The 18,702-nt window shown below is 37.6% G+C and overlaps 1 protein-coding gene across 1 annotated transcript in view; it reads left to right on the top strand.

Annotated features, from left to right (window-relative positions):
- The window catches only part of BMPR1B (bone morphogenetic protein receptor type 1B), a 43,949-nt gene that overhangs the window by 14,782 nt on the left and 10,465 nt on the right, over window positions 1–18,702 (top strand). Inside the window, exons 4-7 of the mRNA XM_047091629.1 lie at window positions 5,334–5,430; window positions 6,498–6,636; window positions 10,783–10,975; window positions 12,028–12,325. Coding sequence (XP_046947585.1) covers window positions 5,334–5,430; window positions 6,498–6,636; window positions 10,783–10,975; window positions 12,028–12,325 — 727 coding nt within the window. The remainder of the gene's footprint in view (window positions 1–5,333; window positions 5,431–6,497; window positions 6,637–10,782; window positions 10,976–12,027; window positions 12,326–18,702) is intronic.

Consider the following 18,702-nt stretch of genomic DNA (forward strand, 5'->3'; position numbering starts at 1 on the left):
TGATCCAATGCATGAGTCTGAGCTAAATTTCTTGCTAGGGAGTAGCTCTAACATCTCTCGAAGTGTTCAGCTCCTAACTGTTTCTAGGTAGCTTTGTATATGAGACAGATGAAAGGAATTTAGAAATAATTAGTCCTTTTCTTTCTCATTGAACACGGTAATCTGGATATAAAAATGATGTCTTCAGAATCTAAAATACAGAGAATAAACTGGGGGTTGCTACAGGGGGAGGGAGTTGGGAGGGTGGGCAGAATAGCTGACCAAGATTAAGAGGCACAAACTTCCAGCTATGAAATATATAAGTCAGGGGCATGAAAAGTACAGCTTGGGAAATTTAGTCAATAATACTGTAATAATGTATGGTGTGCATGGTAATACACCTGTCCTCATAAGCATAGCTTAATATATAGAACTGCTGCATCACTATGTTGTACACCTGAAACTGCTGGAACATTGCATGTCAACTGTACTTAAATTAAAAAAAAATAATAATAATAAAATTACCATTAAAAAAATCTGTCTTAACCTGTTGTGCTACCAAGAAGTGTAATGTAACTATTTTTATTCAGGAAAATAACTAGTAAATTATATCTTTGTTGTTATAGTCCATTTATTTCTAAATGTTACTGTAAGAGAGAATCCCAATGTGAGATGTAAGTAAGATACTTTTGCAGTATCCCTTGTTGACCAAAATCCTCTGACAAAAATATACTTTTCAGGTGCTTTATGCTCTATGAATAAAAAGCTGTCTTTAATTTATCCATGATTATAATTTTGAGAGCCCAGGCAGAGATATCTTTGGGCAGTCTTATTTCCAAGATCTTTCCTAGCGACCTGGTTTTTTCTTCTATGTCTTATTGCAATTAGGAACAATCCTTTGGACTTAAAAAAAAAAAAAAAAAAGGTCCTGCTGTTTTAAACAGTCACAAACTGCTTACTTATCAGAGAAAAAACAAGCAGTGACAGAATGCTATTTTGTTAAGAAACCACTGGTGATTCTTACTTGCTTCTAAGAGTGAACCAGACTTCCCTGGAGGGTTCTCCGTTCTACTTCCTTGAGCAGTTGAAGTGACAGCACAGGTAAAACTCTGCTGCCCTAGAGAGAACTGTGTGCTCTGTTCCTTTCCTGATAGGAATCTGGAAGTGTTCGCTTTCCAAGACCCTGGCAGTGACTTGAATGTTTACATTGTTAATGCTCTGAGCACAGGTAATGGCAGATTAAAACATGACCAGCATGACCAACAGAAACAAAAGGTTTATTGATAAGGATCACCTGTTCGTGACAGAAGACCAGGAGGCTGCAGGGGATGGGGTTATTGGGGCAAAGAAAAGGAAAATGGGAGTAATGCTAGCCTTAGAAAGAAAGGTTAAGGAAAAAATCCCTTAGATCCTTTCTAGTCTCATTGCTCTCATAAATCAGAAATCTAATAAGATGGGTAATAAATACAGTGTTCTTACAGTTCAGAGTGTACTCTGCATTTGCATGGAAAGCAAAAGGCAGCGAGGCTGAGTTTCAGTACAATTAATCACTGGAATGAAAAAGTGTTCTGTGTGCATATACTGATAATACATTGTGCTTAAGTAGTTGGTTCTTCTCGTTTTAATTGAGTATCCGGCATTCTCTTGGTTTTCTGCAAGCTCAGGCTTTTTGCTCTTGTTATCCGTAAAATTGGAAACACATTTTAAACTCAGTTTCCAGGGACAGTGTTTGCATGTATATGTACCATGGCATTTGTACCTCTGCGTATGTATAAACACAGTGAATTGTGCTCTCACTGGAGTAGTGTTGTGCTCACCTTGGGTTTATTGTTGACTTTGCCCGTAACCTGGTGGAGGGAAATTTGCTACGCAATTCATTGTGTAAAAACCTTGCCTCTTTGATTTGAAGAGTCCTCAAGTTATTTTCAAGATTTCCTAAGCACCACTTGCCAGACAGTGCATGTGCTACTTTATATAATTTCTGCTGGTGTTAAAGCCTAAATGGCTTTTTGGACCTGTCCTGCAGTGTGGGTCAGGTTCCTGAACATCTTATTCTCTGGACCGTTGGCAGTGTCTCTGAAGTTGTAAATACAAAACTAGATTTCTTTAATGGTCTCTTATTTAGTCTTTTCAGATGCAGACTGCTTCCATTCATATTTTATAAGTAGTGTAGATCATGAATAATTGTTCAGTGTATTTTAGGCTGATGACAAGATTATCAGCCTAGTATGAAGACCTGTGGATTATAGTTTATAACAAAAATCCAAATATTTCAAAGTAAGATTTATTTTCAATTTCTGTATTCATGTTAATTTCCTCATTTTGGCAATTTTATTACCATTTTGTAAGACCTTGTCCTTGTCCTTAGGAAGTGCAGTCTGAAGTGTTTATGGGTAGGGCATTATGTCTGTAACTTCAGATGATCTTTACATTATACATACATATGAGTAAATAAGCATAAATATGAATACAAATATATACACATATTTATATATACATGTTATGTATATATATGCATATATATATATATATATATATATATATAAAGATGGACCCGCAGACACCCGTACTGAGAGAGCAAGACAATTATAAAACAGGTATGGTAAAATTTTAAAAATGGGAAATCTCTGTGAAGGACATATTCGACTTCTTTGTCCTTACAGGTTTTATATAAGACTGAAATTACTTCAAAATAATTAAAACATATGGTCACACTGATGGTGAAATATAAAGCTTTGTAATATTTTTTAAAGGACATTTTGACAATGTGTTTGGAAAGCCTTGAAATATATATTGGTTGAATTAATGACTCTACTTCTGGGAATCTAGATTAAAGAAATCACCATTGACATCTGTCATGATGTACTTGTAAGAGTGTTCACAGGGTTTTGTGTATTTCAGCAAAGGTGTATTAGAGCAAAATCTTTATGGTCTTCTAAATATACAGCATCAGAAGATTGACTTCGTCAAAAAATTTTTTTCTTTTAAGATTTTTTTAAAGTTTATTTATTTTTGAGACACACAGAGACAGAGCACAAACAGGGAGGGGGGTGCAGAGAGAGAGGGAGACAGAGAGTCTGAAGCAGGCTCCTGGCTGAGCTGTCAGCACAGAGCCCGACGCGGGGCTCGAACCCACGAGCTGTGAGATCATGACCTGAGCTAAAGTCGGACGCTTAACTGACTGAGCCACCCAGGTGCCCCAGAAGACTGACTTTCTAATCAGGATGTGCCTGCATATATACCATGCAGTCTTTAAAACTTATGTGGAGAAAATTTTTATTGTTTTTGAAAATATTCACAGTATTATTAACGAAAACAATCTAGTTCTGAAGCAACAGTGTTTTGTTTTGTTTTTCTCCAATTTTTCTCTATGGTAAAATACACCATAGAATTTACCATTGTAACTGCTTTTCAGTATACAATCCAGTGGTACTAAATATTTTTGTACAACTATCAACCTCATCCATCTCCATAGCTCTGTTCATCTTGTAAAACTGAAACTCTGTACACATTAAACATCAGCTTCCCCCAGCTCCTGGCAACTACCACCATTCTACTCTTTCTCTTTATGATTTTGACTCCTCTAAGTATCTCATAGAAGTGGAATCATACACAATGTTTGTCTTTAAGTTACTGGCTTATTTCACTTGGTATAATGTCCTTACAAGTCAGCAAGTTGTAGCATATATCGGAACACAGTAAGGTCGAATAATATTCCGTGTATGTAAGCATATACCACAGTTTGCTCATCTTTTCACCTGTCAATGGACAGTTGGGTTTCTTCCACATTTTAGCTATTGTGAATAATGCTGCCACGGACAAGGGTGTATATAATGCCTTCTTGTGAAGTAGTTTGCTCATAAGCTTTTTTTTCTGTTCATTGAAATGATACTGCAAAAGCATGTGTTAAATGCTAATAGTAATTTTCCTAAGTAGTGAGATGATGGCAATTTTAGTTATTTCATTAGTTGGTGCTTTTTAGTTTTTATTCATGGACTATGTAATACTTTTAAGTGAAAAAAAAATGTTACATTGGGTGAGATAGGGTCCCCAGGCAAAACATTTAGGTAGCCATACAGTTAAAAGTATAGAGTGCAGTTGGAAAACCTCTTGTTCATAGCAACCAAAGTCATAAATTACAATAATACCCTTAAAAATTAAATAAAAGTAATCACTCTCTCAAGGGAGTATGGTCCCCATAGTAAGAACACTGCTAATTCTGTTACTACATAAGTGCACCTGGTTTTAGGTCAGTTTTCTCAAAATATGTTTCAGAGACTACTTGCATATAAATCATCTGGGATGATTGTAAAAAAATAAAATACTTGGAACAAAAATCTCTGAGGTTACAGTCAGTAAATATGCATTTGTATAAAGCTTTCCAAGTTTAAGAAATCATGCTGTAAGTAAATCTGATTTGTCAAGAGCTGGAGTTAAAACAACATGAATAATATTTAATAATTTGTTCTATAAAAGGATCACACAATAATTCTTTGAGTAGAACATATCCATTATTTTAAAATACGATGCAATTTATGGAAAATTTAGCAATGTAGTTTTGAAAGGCATCTTTGTTTGAAGTGGTGCACATCATATCTTCTGTATTCGGCAACTTTTGAGGAATCCTGTTCCTTTGTATCCATCATAAGATGACTGTGTGTTTCATGTACAAAGAATATAGACCAGTTTTTTTTATCCAAATTCACGATATGGAACACTCCAGAAATCACACGAGAAAAGCCTGTAAACCCATCAGCTGGATCTGAAATAAAGATGAACTACCTACTTCTATTTTGGGGGTATTGATCCATGTACATTCATTCATACTCTATACTTCTATTCTGTGTCAAGCCTATTCCTTCCAGAGAGGAAGAAATTCACGCTCTTGAAATAAATGCCTAGGTGAACAATGATTCACAGTAGTTGAACTTATTTAATTTGGAATATATATATGTATTCCAAATTAAATAAGTTCAACTAATTTAATACATATTAAATATATGGAATACATATATATATATATGTATATATGTATATATATATATGTATTCCAAATTAAATAAGTTCAACTACTGTGAATATATATATATATGTATGTATTTACTATACAATTATATATTTATATATATTAATAAATACAAATATACAAACATATTAACACAAATACAGATGTATATTAATACACACATATATATTTACTATACAATATACAGTATTCTTATCAATTGGCAGATTAAAAGGATCTTTTATATCTTGTATATGGGGCTTAGCAAACGCTTTTAGGAAGGAGTTGCTTCCTAATTTTTAAGTAAAAATATTCTCCATATTATGGCTCTCTTTCTTTTTAATTTCAGATTTTGTTGATGGACCTATACACCACAAGGCCTTACTTATATCTGTAACTGTCTGTAGTTTGCTATTGGTCCTTATTATTTTATTCTGTTACTTCAGGTAAGTTTCTGACATGTGGATGTAGAATTCTGAGTTTGAAATATGATCCTCATGCGACTGTTCCACCTGTTATTTTTCGCCATAGCTTTCTTTGACCGAATTAAATCTTAGATTTCCCTGATACTATCAGTTACTTTTGAAAATATTTGTCCTAATGAAGCTGTTAATAGATACCTTCTCATTTCTGTTTCAGACATCAAAGCCACCCAGATAAATTTCACCCTTAGGGAATTTAGGATAGTTAGGGAATTCAGGAGCTACTTGTTACTAAGGTTTGATCGTAAGTGAAGAAATGGCCATGTTGAACCTAGAATTATTCTAGTAATTCCTTATTTCCCAAGTTAACAATTTTCCCTTAATACTGAAAAATTTTAAGCCACATTTTTATTAGTGATTCAGCTAAAATAAGCTTAGTTATTAAAGTTAAGTGAGAGTTACTTTTTGTTCACTAAGAACTTATTTTCTACTTTGTGAGATATCAAGGACCTTTAAATTTTTATCATTTGCTTTTTGTAACACTCATTTATGATACTGTTCTGCAAATAGGAGTTGATTCAAGTAAATTCATTTCTAATTGGAGGCATAATTATTGACAAGATGTTTCTAAAGTTTAAATTTCTTTCATTTGTCTGTATTATTGCTTTATACATTATCTTAGATGAAGTAGTTTTCTGTTATGTCTTTTGTAAACCCCAAATTTTCAGCTTTAATTAGGGACCTCAAGGGGAGAAATTTTAGGCAATGAGTATTGGAACCATAGAAAAATATTATTGAACCCCTGCTGGGAAATAGGCAGTTGAATGGAGAAGAAGAATTATAGATGGTTGTAGGTTAGCAAAATAATTATGATTTATATTTTAGAAATCATAACTAAGGGTAATAAATAGTAAGCATGTATCTTGTATTGGTAAAGAAGTACTAGCATTTATCATGTAAGGATAATAAATACTAAAATTTATCTTCTCTTGTGCTAAAATGAAATCTGCTGTGATGACTGTTTTGTTTGCAGTGTTTTACCCATCATTGCAATTCAGTATCTTAAATTATCTTTCTCTGTGCATCTTTAGGTATAAAAGACAAGAAACCAGGCCTCGGTACAGCATTGGGTTAGAACAGGACGAAACGTACATTCCTCCTGGAGAATCCCTGAGAGACTTAATTGAGCAGTCTCAAAGCTCAGGAAGTGGATCAGGCCTCCCTCTGCTGGTACGAGAAGAACATATCCTGAATTTAAAGGAAATGTCTTCTGAGAGGAAATGTCAATAAGTACGGGGTTTCATTTTACTGAAACAGATAGGGTAGTGGACAAAGAGAAGCTCTACGCCATCAGTTAGACATCAGATCTCAGATGAAGGGCTTTCTGATAACATTTTGACATATTGGGGGTAAGGTGATTGTTTTTCAGTGTAAGTGTATGGTTACAATCCAGACCCTTAGACATTCTGATAAGGAGCAGATTAGAAAACATTTAAGTATGGAGCCATCTTCCCTCTGCTTTCAGTAAGGATAGTGTTACTGAACTTTGGCCTGGCTTTTGAAGGCAAAAGTATTACAACGAACTGGGATCTGAGTACTTCTCCAGGGGAAGAAGACTGCATTTCAGCTGGAGGGCTTATGTTTCAGGATGAAGTCCTGGCTTTTCCATTCATGAGAGGTATAATTTTCTGATAGTCAACATCGCCAAACTTGAAGAAAACATACAATGAATCCAAGGCATTTGTTTTAATGAGAAAACATTTGATTCCTTTATAGACCATGCAAAAAGATCGTTGGGATAGAAAATAACAATTTTATATATATATATATATATATATATATATATATATATATACACACACACACAAACTCTTAAGTTTATATGTGTATATATATATATACACACACAAACTCTTAAGTTTATATGTGTATATATATATATATGTATATATATATATATATATATATATATATATACAAACTCTTAAGATTGATTTACCTAATCTTTATTGTCTGGTTCTGACTTTGGATATCGTATTTACTTGATTGTTTTCATGACCTCTTAGTGTAGTACTAAAAGTTTTTTTTTTTTAATCTCAAGTCAAGAATTATAACTTTTTTGAGATATAAAAGGTATATATACTTAATGTATAAAAGTATATATTTCATGTATACGATTTGAAAAGTTTGGGGATAAGTATACATCTGTGAAACCATAACCCTAATTTATTCCATGAGCCTATTCATCATCTCCAAAAGTTTCCTCCTGCCCTCTTGTTATTTTGTTCTTGTTATTTTGTCTTGTTTATTTGTTGTTATTTTTTAAATGTAAGAACATACAATGTAAGAACTACTCTCTTAGCAAATTAAATTTTTTTTAATGTTTATTTATTTTTGAGAAGAAAGAGTGCAAGCACAAGTAGAGGAAGAGAAGAGAGAGAGACACACACAGAATCTGAAGCAGGCTCCAGGCTCTGAGCTGTCTGCACAGAGCCCGATGCAGGGCTCGAACCCAAAAACCATGAGATCATGATCTGAGGCTAAGTCAGATGCTTAACTGACTGAGCCAGCCAGGCACGCTCTTAGCAAATTTTTAAGAATACAATACACTGCTGTTAATTGTAGGCATTGTGCTGTGCAACAGATCTCCAGGGCTTACTTATTTTGCATAACTGAAACACTTTTCTCTTTGATTAATATGTCCTCTGCAGGTAATAGACCAGAGAGAAGATAACTTGTGAGGTAGTCATTATGACCAAACTGATACTACTTAGGATGTAAATATTTTTTTTACTGTAGAGGTTTTTATTATCAAATTTACTGTTTTTTTAATTGTTAGAATTTAATATGTAGCAGATACGGTTCTTATATTTTAAAATCTGTATAATATAATATTTTTGAAAAAAGTACAAATATGAAAATCCCCTTCAGTATTAATGAATCAGATGTTTATGCTCTTGGAACTGAAACCTATTTGTTTTCCAGTGTTTTCCTCCTTAGAAGTTATAATAAATCTCAAAACTAAAGTACATTTTAAATTTCTGAGTATAATTTAGTGACACTTTTTATCTTTGAGATAAGTTCCTATTCTTTCAAGCATTGCCAATTCCATTAGTACATTCATTAAATTACGAGAAGCTATATTATCGTTAGAAAAGAAGTGCATGCAAAACTGTTTATGTCAGAAAATGTTCTGTAGATTTCCATACACAATGCTCTGTAACATCTGTAAATTGAATACAAAATTTCTGTAATAAATGTGGGAAGTGTCCTCCCTAGTCAGTAATTTAACTATTTGCGGATTTGTCTCTCAGCTGCTTGGTGCTCTTGGTGCCGCTGTTACCCCATTTAGAAGTGGAAATACATTGAACATTTCCTTGAATAGCATGTTTGAACTCTTCTGGAGAGTTCCTTATTTACTTCAGGCTGAGTGGCTTAATTGCATGTCAGCAATGCTTTAATTTTTCAATCCTTCTTTTAGAAAACAGCATTAAAAAACAGATTTTATCTTTTTTCCTAAAAGCTTCTAGTCTGATATGGGTGCTGTTAATGCCTCTGGCAATGGTTAGCATGACCTCTTGAATTAATAAAATCATCCATGATGCAAAAACAGAATGACCCTAGTTGGTAGACATCTCTGGTAGGCATAATGCCCCCCAAAATGTCCTAATCCCTGGGATCTGTTATTTTACCTGGGAAAAGGGACTTAAGGTTGCTAATCAGCTCACCTTGAGATGAGATTATTCTGGATTATCTGGGTGGACTCAGTTGTATTGGTCCTTAAAAGTGTAAACGTAAAAAGAAACATTTCAACTTTACTTGATTCAAAGCATATTTCTGCTAAGAATTCATTCCAGTTTTCTGGTCAGATCTTGTGAGAGTTTTGTGTTAGGTTCTTTATATATGCCTCCCAAATTATGTAAATTATCATCAATACTTAGCCATTTCAGTCATGGAGTTCTTACAATATTTTCATGTGAGTACAGATGGGCCGCATATCATATGTAAAGAGACATTTAACCCTTAGACCACTTTCCTCTCATATTTTCTTTCTCTTTGTTTCTACTGCTCTCTCTAGTTCTTTAGAGCTCTCTTCAAGCTTAACTTCCTCTCCAGATCTAACCTCTTTTTCTTCTACCTGTCCATGTTACATTTTCGACTGTGACAATTAACGGTTCCACTTCAGAGTATAATTTTCAACAATTATTTGTTGCTTCCTTCTTTTTCATTTGTCTTCTGTTTCTTTACATATTTCATACAGTGTTCCGTGGCATTGTACGTCTGAAAATTCCTGTATCTGAAATCTGAAGGGGTTCAATCTACTTGGGTTGTTTTTCTTGAGTCTTATTTATAGTGGCTGTTTCTTTTGGTTTTAAGGAATTTATTCTGTGGGATCTTCTTTTCCTGTCTCCCTTCCTTCTCCCCCTTCATTTTCTTTCTTCCCTACCCGCCTCGCCTTGGGAATTTCCTGTATTTCTTTGCGAGGCCAATAATTCATTATAGTTTTTTATTTCTTACATCTTACCACGATCCAGTTGTATGGTGGCAAGTGTTCCTTCAAGGTATCTAATAGCTGGCTGTACCTTCAAGGTATCTAATAGCTGGCTGCAAAATATTCTGCAAGTGATTTTCTCTGGAGAGGATTTCTGTTTGTTCTTGTTGGGAGCCATGGGGTGCTACCAACCTCAGGCAAATTTAGTGTCACTCAGTGGTCCCAGCTTAATGCCAAAGCCCTAGGTTCAGTTTCTTTACTTTTAAAGGGGTCAGAGTTTAGATTCCAGATCGCAGTGCTCATGTTATTCTTCACCCAGACAGCAGCTTGGCTTTTGTATGTGCTAATGGTTACTGTTCCCTGCTCTGGTCTCAGCTCTTCCCTCCCTCCCCCTCCCCACCCTCCTCCCTCCACCCTGACCTTCTTACTTGGAGATTTCCTTTATTTCTTTGTGTCCAACAATGCATTGCAATTGTGTTTCATTGTAATTTATCCAAGATCAAGTGTATGGTGGGTGAGTCCTTTCAGAGTGTCCAGTATCCCGCTACAGTAGTGGGAGTGAAAAGTGTTTTTATTCTGCCAGTGACGGTGAACCATTCAGATTTTTTTCCTCTATGAGAATGATAATAGGTAGAATGAAATATTTAATAATGTAGAAGCAATAATTCAAAAATTCAGAATCCATAATCAATCTCAAATACATTTAAAAGGGGACAGTATAAAATAATAAATAAATATAAATAATGTGTCTATGTAAAGAAAAACTACTGGCTAAATACATTTTGCATGCAGTAATTGTTTCTTCTCTGGAGGAGGAAAAAAAAAAGATTAAACAAATCTGTAGTGCTGCGAATACACTAACAGTGTGTTTTGGGATTTAACAGGTCCAAAGGACTATAGCTAAGCAGATTCAGATGGTGAAACAGATTGGAAAAGGTCGCTATGGGGAAGTTTGGATGGGAAAGTGGCGTGGCGAAAAGGTAGCTGTGAAAGTGTTCTTCACCACGGAGGAGGCCAGCTGGTTCCGAGAGACAGAAATATATCAGACAGTGTTGATGAGGCATGAAAACATTTTGGGTGAGTCGGTACAGCAGTATTCAGGGTTTCCTAGATTTCCTCTATTTTCTGTTAACATCTGCCTATTAACTCATCTGTCTAGACCTGTGATGAAATATATAGACATTTTCTTCTTGGCCTGAGCCCAAGAACGTCATAAGTTTCTACTGGGAGACCTCACAGGAGGAATGACTAAGCCACTTCTGTGAATGAATAGTGGGCTGGAAATGGAATACTCTCCAATAATTTTTTCTTCAGGGACAGGAAATGCAAATGTAATACCAGAATTTCTTAGGGTTTCTTAGGGATTTGAAGGAGCACATGTTTAAATGTTGTGAAAAGTTAGAGAAGTTTTATCTGCAGGGTGTGTGTGTGTGTGTGTGTGTGTGTGTGTGTGTGTGCGTGCGTATCCAGAGTTTATATTGAGAATTGATTTTTTTTTTTTTAATTTTTTTTTTTCAACGTTTATTTATTTTTGGGACAGAGAGAGACAGAGCATGAACGGGGGAGGGGCAGAGACAGAGGGAGACACAGAATCAGAGACAGGCTCCAGGCTCCGAGCCATCAGCCCAGAGCCCGACGCGGGGCTCGAACCCACGGACCGCGAGATCGTGACCTGGCTGAAGTCGGCCGCCCAACCGACTGCGCCACCCAGGCGCCCCGAGAATTGATTTTTAAAACATTTTCTCAAGTTAGAAATAATGTACCTGCACCATCCAAGTTGGAAAGAGTATAAGCTAATATGGAGTGTAAGCCCTGACTCCAGACCTGTTTTGTAAACCGTGGCTTATGTATACTATTTACTGTAATATAATAACATAAATATCAATGACTAACTAGAAAGGGCTCATGTTTTCAGGTACAAACGCTTAATGTTCCTCTACCTCTACTGTTTTGATGGCCTCTGGTTGGTATTCATAATTTAATACTGTCATAGGCATAACCATAAAGCTGAATGAAATACTAAACAAAGACACCTCTGTGACAAGGAATGATATTTGGGAATATGAATTATTCTTGATAGTATTCAGAAAACACTTGGCTTCAAACCTTTTTGTCTTTCTTCCTTTTAGGGTTCATTGCTGCAGATATCAAAGGGACAGGGTCTTGGACCCAGTTGTACCTAATTACAGACTATCATGAAAACGGTTCCCTCTATGACTATCTGAAGTCCACCACTCTAGATACAAAATCAATGCTGAAGTTAGCCTATTCTGCTGTCAGTGGCTTATGTCATTTACATACTGAAATCTTTAGTACCCAAGGCAAACCGGCAATCGCCCACCGAGATCTGAAAAGTAAGAACATCCTGGTGAAGAAAAACGGAACGTGCTGTATAGCTGACCTGGGCCTGGCCGTCAAATTTATTAGGTTGGTATTAAAGTGAATGAATACACTTTTATGATTCTCTTCTATCCCTTTTTTATAGATTGCACATTCTGGCATTTGGTGCTGCTAGGAAATTTAGAGGAGGAACCTTCTTAATTCTGATGTTTCTTTGGAGGGAAAAAGTAGAAACATTTATTTGAAGAAACATGTATTTGTGTCCTGTTGTTTCTGTGCTCCTCGGTGACCTGGCTTCTAGACAGTGTTTACATTAGGTTTGTAGCTGTCATGAAGCTCTTTAGAAAAGAGTACCTAATGTCTGGGATGATTTGGTGAGCATTCTGCATACGTTTGTAGGTAGGAAAAGGTTTTAGTAAAGATCTACATGTTATGTGGTGATAAAGGCTGTGTTTTTTTATCTTATGAAAGAAAGATCGTTTGCATAGCTATTCCATGAGAAATGTTAGAAACTAACAAAGCACGGTCAGCGTTCAGCACTACTGTACCATGACTTAAAGTGAATAACATATAAACCAACATGTGTCATAACACAGTGGTTTCAGACCGCTGGGGCTCCTTGGAGTGACAGCAGCAGCTTGTACAGAGTGGGGAGGAAGAGTACCCAGTAAGTGGGGCTCTATTTTGCCCCTAATCAGTGCAGCCCCTTTTATCTTGCAGATGATTTAGTTAGAAGAAATGATTCCTTTGCTTTGAATGCAAAACAGAATGAGTTTGCAAACTGCTGGCGTAGAGGGGTCATCATAGAACTAACTACCCTTTTAAAAACTCAATCTAGGTTTAGCCTTTATTAATTCGTTGGATCCTCTCATGGATTTTTTTCCCCCAAAGAAGACTTGATAGAATATGGAGAAGGGCACAGTGGAAAAGCCATGGAGATGATGAAATGTTTGGACAATAAAACTCATGAGCAAAGACTAATGGATTGGTATTTTTGTAAAGACTGAGGTGTGACTTAATAATAGGCCCCCAATACAGGAAGGTCTCCACCATTTAGAAGATGGTATTGAAGTTCTCACCTTTAAAATCAAAGCAGGAGGAAATTAAGAACCTCCTGACAACATGAAAAAAAATCCCTTCTCTCTTCTGAATTCTTTTTTCTAATCTACAGCCTTTTTTAAGTCTCCTCTACCAAATCAATCAATCAATCAATCAATCAATCCTATGATGCTTCTCAAATTACCGGCCTCTCTTCGGTCCTCCCCTGTTAAATTTCTTGAGTTCCATAGAGTAATCTGCTTGCAGAATCCAGTAATTCACAATGTCTTGTGTGATTTTGTGTCTTCTCCCTTCTCTCCTGAGCTCCTGTTTTAAGGGGTACCATTGATCTTTGTCACCAGAAGCCTTTCTTATTGTCATTCCACTGTCCACAGTGTGCAAACCTTTCTTCCTGCTATTTTCTTGATGTGCCTTTATTCCACGTTCATTTTCTTTGTCTGTGGGTTCTGTTCGTGGTCTGTCTCTTACATATTTCCCCACTGCTAGATTTCCTGCTGATACCTGCTTTCCTTTCTAGTTCTCAGTTGTGGTTGATCCATTCTAAAATGTGTGGTGCCTGACATTTCCTTTGTTCCTTCAGTTTTTGGTTTGCTCAGTTGAATGGATTCTCTCTCTATGATATTCCCACTAGGACTGAATCCCGTTTGGGTCCTCTACCATTTTTCTAGATTCTGGAGTGAAGCACTTTGTAGTTTTTGTAGTCTTTGTCTTTCCTATTTTCCATTTTTTTTTCCCTACATGCTGCTGCCAGATTTATTTTCTTGAAACATAATTTTGGACAGCACAATAATTTCATGGTTTCCTATAGCTTTGGGTTCAACTGTAGTGTATATTCTGAATGCTTCATTCTTTCTCACACCTTCAGGTGTTTTAACATGTTTTTATCTTTACCTGAGTGCCCAGCATCTCCTCTTCTGTTTGCATAACTACTACTTATCTTTGCCGTTTATTTCTTTGGGACACCTCTTATTATTCCCTTTAAGTCTGACTTTTAGTTAGTCTTCTGCCCTCCTGTGTGACCCTGTGCACGCTGTCATGACATTTCTCATACTCTTGTGCAATACTCATGGACTACTTGTCTGTTATTCCCAATGAAGACTAAGCTCCATGAAGGTAGATACCATGTTTTTTTTTTCTCAAATTTACATCCCTACTGCCTTTCCTTGGTGCCCATTACAGAGGTGTTGCTCCCAAATTTTGTATTAGTGGACAGATACACAATCCCTCATGAACTACAGGTTGAAGAAAAAAAGCATCTGTTCTTAGCTCCAGAGGTCCTACACACTCTGGATTAAATCTACTTTCCTGGTTGTTTTTTTTTTTTTTTTAATGTTTATTTATTTTTGAGAGAGAGAGAGAGAGAGAGAGAGAATGGGGGAGGGGCAGAGGGAGAGGGGGGTAGAGGATCTGAAATGGGCTCTGTGCTATCAATATGGAGCCTGATGTAGGTCTTGAACTCATGAACCATGAGATCATAACCTGAGCCAAAGTCGGATGCTCAACCCAATGAGCCACCCAGGTGGCCCTACCTTCCTTGTTTTACGTCCTACAAACCCTCCAGTTTGTATGTGTGCTTTTGCAAAACTGATGTATTTGTTTTCTTCGTATGTACTGCATGTTTACTGTGCCTTGCATAGTTTCCAGTCTGAAATGCCCCTGCTTCTTCGTGTACCTTAGGGTCTCAGAGCTGCCTTTAAGTCACTTTACCCATCCTCTAGCTAGGAATAATGACATCATCTTCTCTACTCCCTGGTAATTTCCCAGCCCTTGTCTGCCTGATAGTATAAGTATATTAGTACCTGCCTCATCTTGCCTACTTGTCACTGGGCATCTTGAGAGCAGGATCCGTGCCAGATTAATTAATGTATTTCCCATTTGACATGACATAGTGGATTATTCGTTGTAGGTATTCCAACATTGTTTTGAAGCAATACATCTTGGCAGTATCAGAGTAATTGAGGGCTTTTCTTCTCTGCAGATCTTAAAATAGGCAAGAAAAGCGAGTGTTATATTTCTGAAACTCAGCTCTGCTAATTTAAGGAGAATGAACTAAATGATCTTTCAAATTTCATGTGAACCCTGATTCCAGGAAGCAGAGGGGAGTGCTTTAAGGGATAATTCAGAGCTCTGTTTGGCATATATTGACTTGTTCATCAAGAGAGGAAGGCTTGAGGACACTGGCTCAGCTGTGAAACCGTGGCTGTTGGAGGCACAAATCTCATGGCTAGAGCAGTTGTGGGACCGTTTACTTTTCTGGACCTCAGTTTCCTTCCATTAAATGGAGGCTGCATTTGATAATTTCAGAGGTCCTTTTCACATTTTATTTTCTGTGTTTCAAAGGAACTTTGCTCTTCTCAATTTTTGAGCTTTACTTTTAAACCTTGCTTTATATATTTCTTTGGTTTCTGCTCTTTTCCTGATTTTCCTATTTTGGGGGCACGTGCACACACAGAGATCGTTAGAGATCTTATTACAAGTGGGGTCAAAGGTAACCCAGTGTGGAGTTCTCAGACTTCATAAGTGAACTTCCTGTGAGAATTTAATCTTTACCATGGTCTCTACATGGTAAGTGTTCTCTCAGGCTTTTAAGTAATTTCTGGGAGGTTCCCAGGGAAGTTGAGAGCCACAGAGAGAGTGGACTATGCTTCAGAGATTTCCTGCTCGTATAATTTTTTTTTAGGCTGTATTCATTTTTTTTTCATGCACTCTCTTGAAAATGACGTAAGTGCTGATGTATTTCTTGCCCAACAGAGACTTAATCCAGGTGATGCTGAAGCAGACATCATCGTAACCCCAAATCTCTCTTGGGAGGACAAAACAATGACATGTGAAATCCCTTAAAGGAACTTATCAATCTTTTCACTTTTTACTTTGGAGGATCAAGCAACCCCACTGGTCCTTCACTGTCAGAATAATATATTTTCTTAGGGGAAAAAAAATCCTGGTTTAGAACTTCTCTGCTATTAAATTTTAAATAGAAAAACTACAATGGAGATCGGTCTGTAACATGTATCTCCCAACTGATAATTGTCAACTTGTCCAAATGCAAAGGAGGTGGAGTGACCCAGCCCAGGGGGCACTGCATTTCCTCTGCGTCCTTCTGATGCCATTAGCACTAACCCTGCCTCTGGTTTGTGTACTTAGTGGTATATTTAAAAAGTGTCATGCCTAAATGACTCGCCGGAGTCCGAGAACTCCGCTGATTAGTGGCAAAAATCCCCGCTCTCTGTCAGGGTTTTGCAGCCATGTCCACCCTCTTTTTGAAGGGTTTTTAGCTTGAAAGTTCTGTTGCTCAGAAATCCTGAGATGTCTCAGGATTTAATTGTAGAAGCATTGAGTCTTTTTGAAAGTGCAGCAGAAAACTCTCCTCATTGGTTAGCATCTGACTGGGCAGAGTTCAGCGTGGCCGGCCAGCACCGCTGTTACCTACCAGATGCTGTAGGAAACACCCAGGGATGTGCACAGCCCCTTCCTCTGAAGGCTCAGGAGGGTCTTTCATGTGTTGGGAGGCTGCTTCTGTCTTCCTACCAGGAGGTTCTGGAGGCTCTACTATGTTTCCCGTGTGGTTAATTTCAGATGTCATTTGCAAGCCTCAAGCAAACCATTGGCTTCCCTTATATGTCTTATGCCTCCTGCCCTTCTTTCATTGTTCTTGGAAGTTCAGTTCTTCTTGTTTATTTGTTGTTTCGGAGTAGTTTCTTTTTCTTTTTTCTTTTGAATTCAGATCCAAGTTAGTTAACATATAGTACAATAATGGTTTCAGGAGTAGCCTTAGGGATTCATCACTTACATGCAACACGCAGTGCTCATCCCCACAAGTGCCCTCCTTCATGCCCATCACCCATCTAGCCCATCTTCCCCCACCGCCCCCCAGCAACCCTCAGTTTGTTCTCTGTATTTAAGAGTCTCTTATGGTTTGCCTCCCTCTCTGTTTTTATCTTACTTTTGCTTCCTTTCCCTTTTGTTCATCTGTTTTGTTTCCTGAATTCCACATATGAGTGAAGTCCTATGGTATTTATCTTTCTCTGGCTGACTTATTTCACTTAGCATAATACACTCTAGTTCCATCCATGTTTTGCAAATGGCAAGATTTCATTCTTTTTTGATCACTGAATTCTTATTTTTTAAACCCCTTTTTAGATTATTAAAGGTATGCTATGTTTGCTTCTCTTCCTTCTCTATTACCTTTTTATCTCCCTTCTCCCTCTCTCCTTCTTTCATCTCTCTGTTTTAGACACCAGCAACACCCAGCAGAAGACCGCCTGCGTGTGACGAAAGGCTTCATGAGCCACAGCCACCTGGTTGGAGCTAACATCTTGATTCCCCAAGCTGGTTTCTCATGGCCACAGTGGGATCTTCATGTCTTTCGTGCACCTCTCCCTTCAGCCGATGGTACAGGGGGAATGTGCACTGTGCCGAACCTGTGGCTTTTTCCTTTACCCAACACTCCTTGCAAGAATTCTTGCTATGTGTTTATAATTGGGAGGTTAATGAACCTGAAAAATAGTTAACCCAAAACAAGGTTAAGGCGAAGACTGTGTTTTTAAAAATCTGCTTTATTATACTCTGCCACCAAAATAAAAATCTTTTGCCTGCCCTTCCTCTGGTGCATCATGGCTGACAGTGTAAGTCGTGCCCTATTCCCCAGTCCCATGCTTTGCCCAGGCTCATCCTCCAGCTCTCTCTGACTCCTTGCTGGAGGCTCCACTTTGAGCCTCTCTGCATTCACAGGAGCTCCACGGTTCCCTCTGCTGGTTACTTTAAGAACTGCAGTGCGCACGTGCCACTCTGGGTACCAGGGCCAGACCCAGGGGGCCACATACGCAGTAGGGAGCGGCACTGTCCATAGACAATAAAACCGATTAAAATCGTCACCGTGCGCCCAAGGTTCTAAACCATGTCAGTAATGAAATCTGTCTCCCAGCAGGTCCTATTGCTTCTGCCATGTGCCTACTTCATCAGCCCTCCTTGTTACCTTCAGAAGAGGAAAATCTTAGTATTGTATCCTTTCATTGCCTTCTCTTCCCTTCTCTGGCTGCCATTGTCTCACATTGTCAGTGTGCCATGCTGCCCTCTCCCTGCCTAAAGCAGTTGCCTTGAGGACCCTCGATCACTTTGTATCCCCGTTGGATGAGAAGGAGCCACCGAGAGTGTACGAATGCTGGAAGGTTTGGTCTCCTCTGTAGACCTCTTACACCACCATGCTGCCACTTTCTTTATCCTACCACTGTCATCCAAATGATTTTGGTCAGAAATAGGAAGTTTGTTTTCATGCCTCTTTATGTAGTCCTAGCTGAGGGCATCCTACATTTTGAGAATCAAATAAAATTACACTTCATCAGCCCTAATGATGGGATTAGGGATAGTTCCCTACTTATTAATACAGTAGGGAACTCGGTTTCATT

Source organism: Lynx rufus, unplaced genomic scaffold (genome assembly GCF_022079265.1).
Source record: "Lynx rufus isolate CCGP_SWC_20201006 ecotype Redwood Valley unplaced genomic scaffold, mLynRuf1.p SCAF_3, whole genome shotgun sequence".
NCBI classification, from domain to species: domain Eukaryota; kingdom Metazoa; phylum Chordata; class Mammalia; order Carnivora; family Felidae; genus Lynx; species Lynx rufus.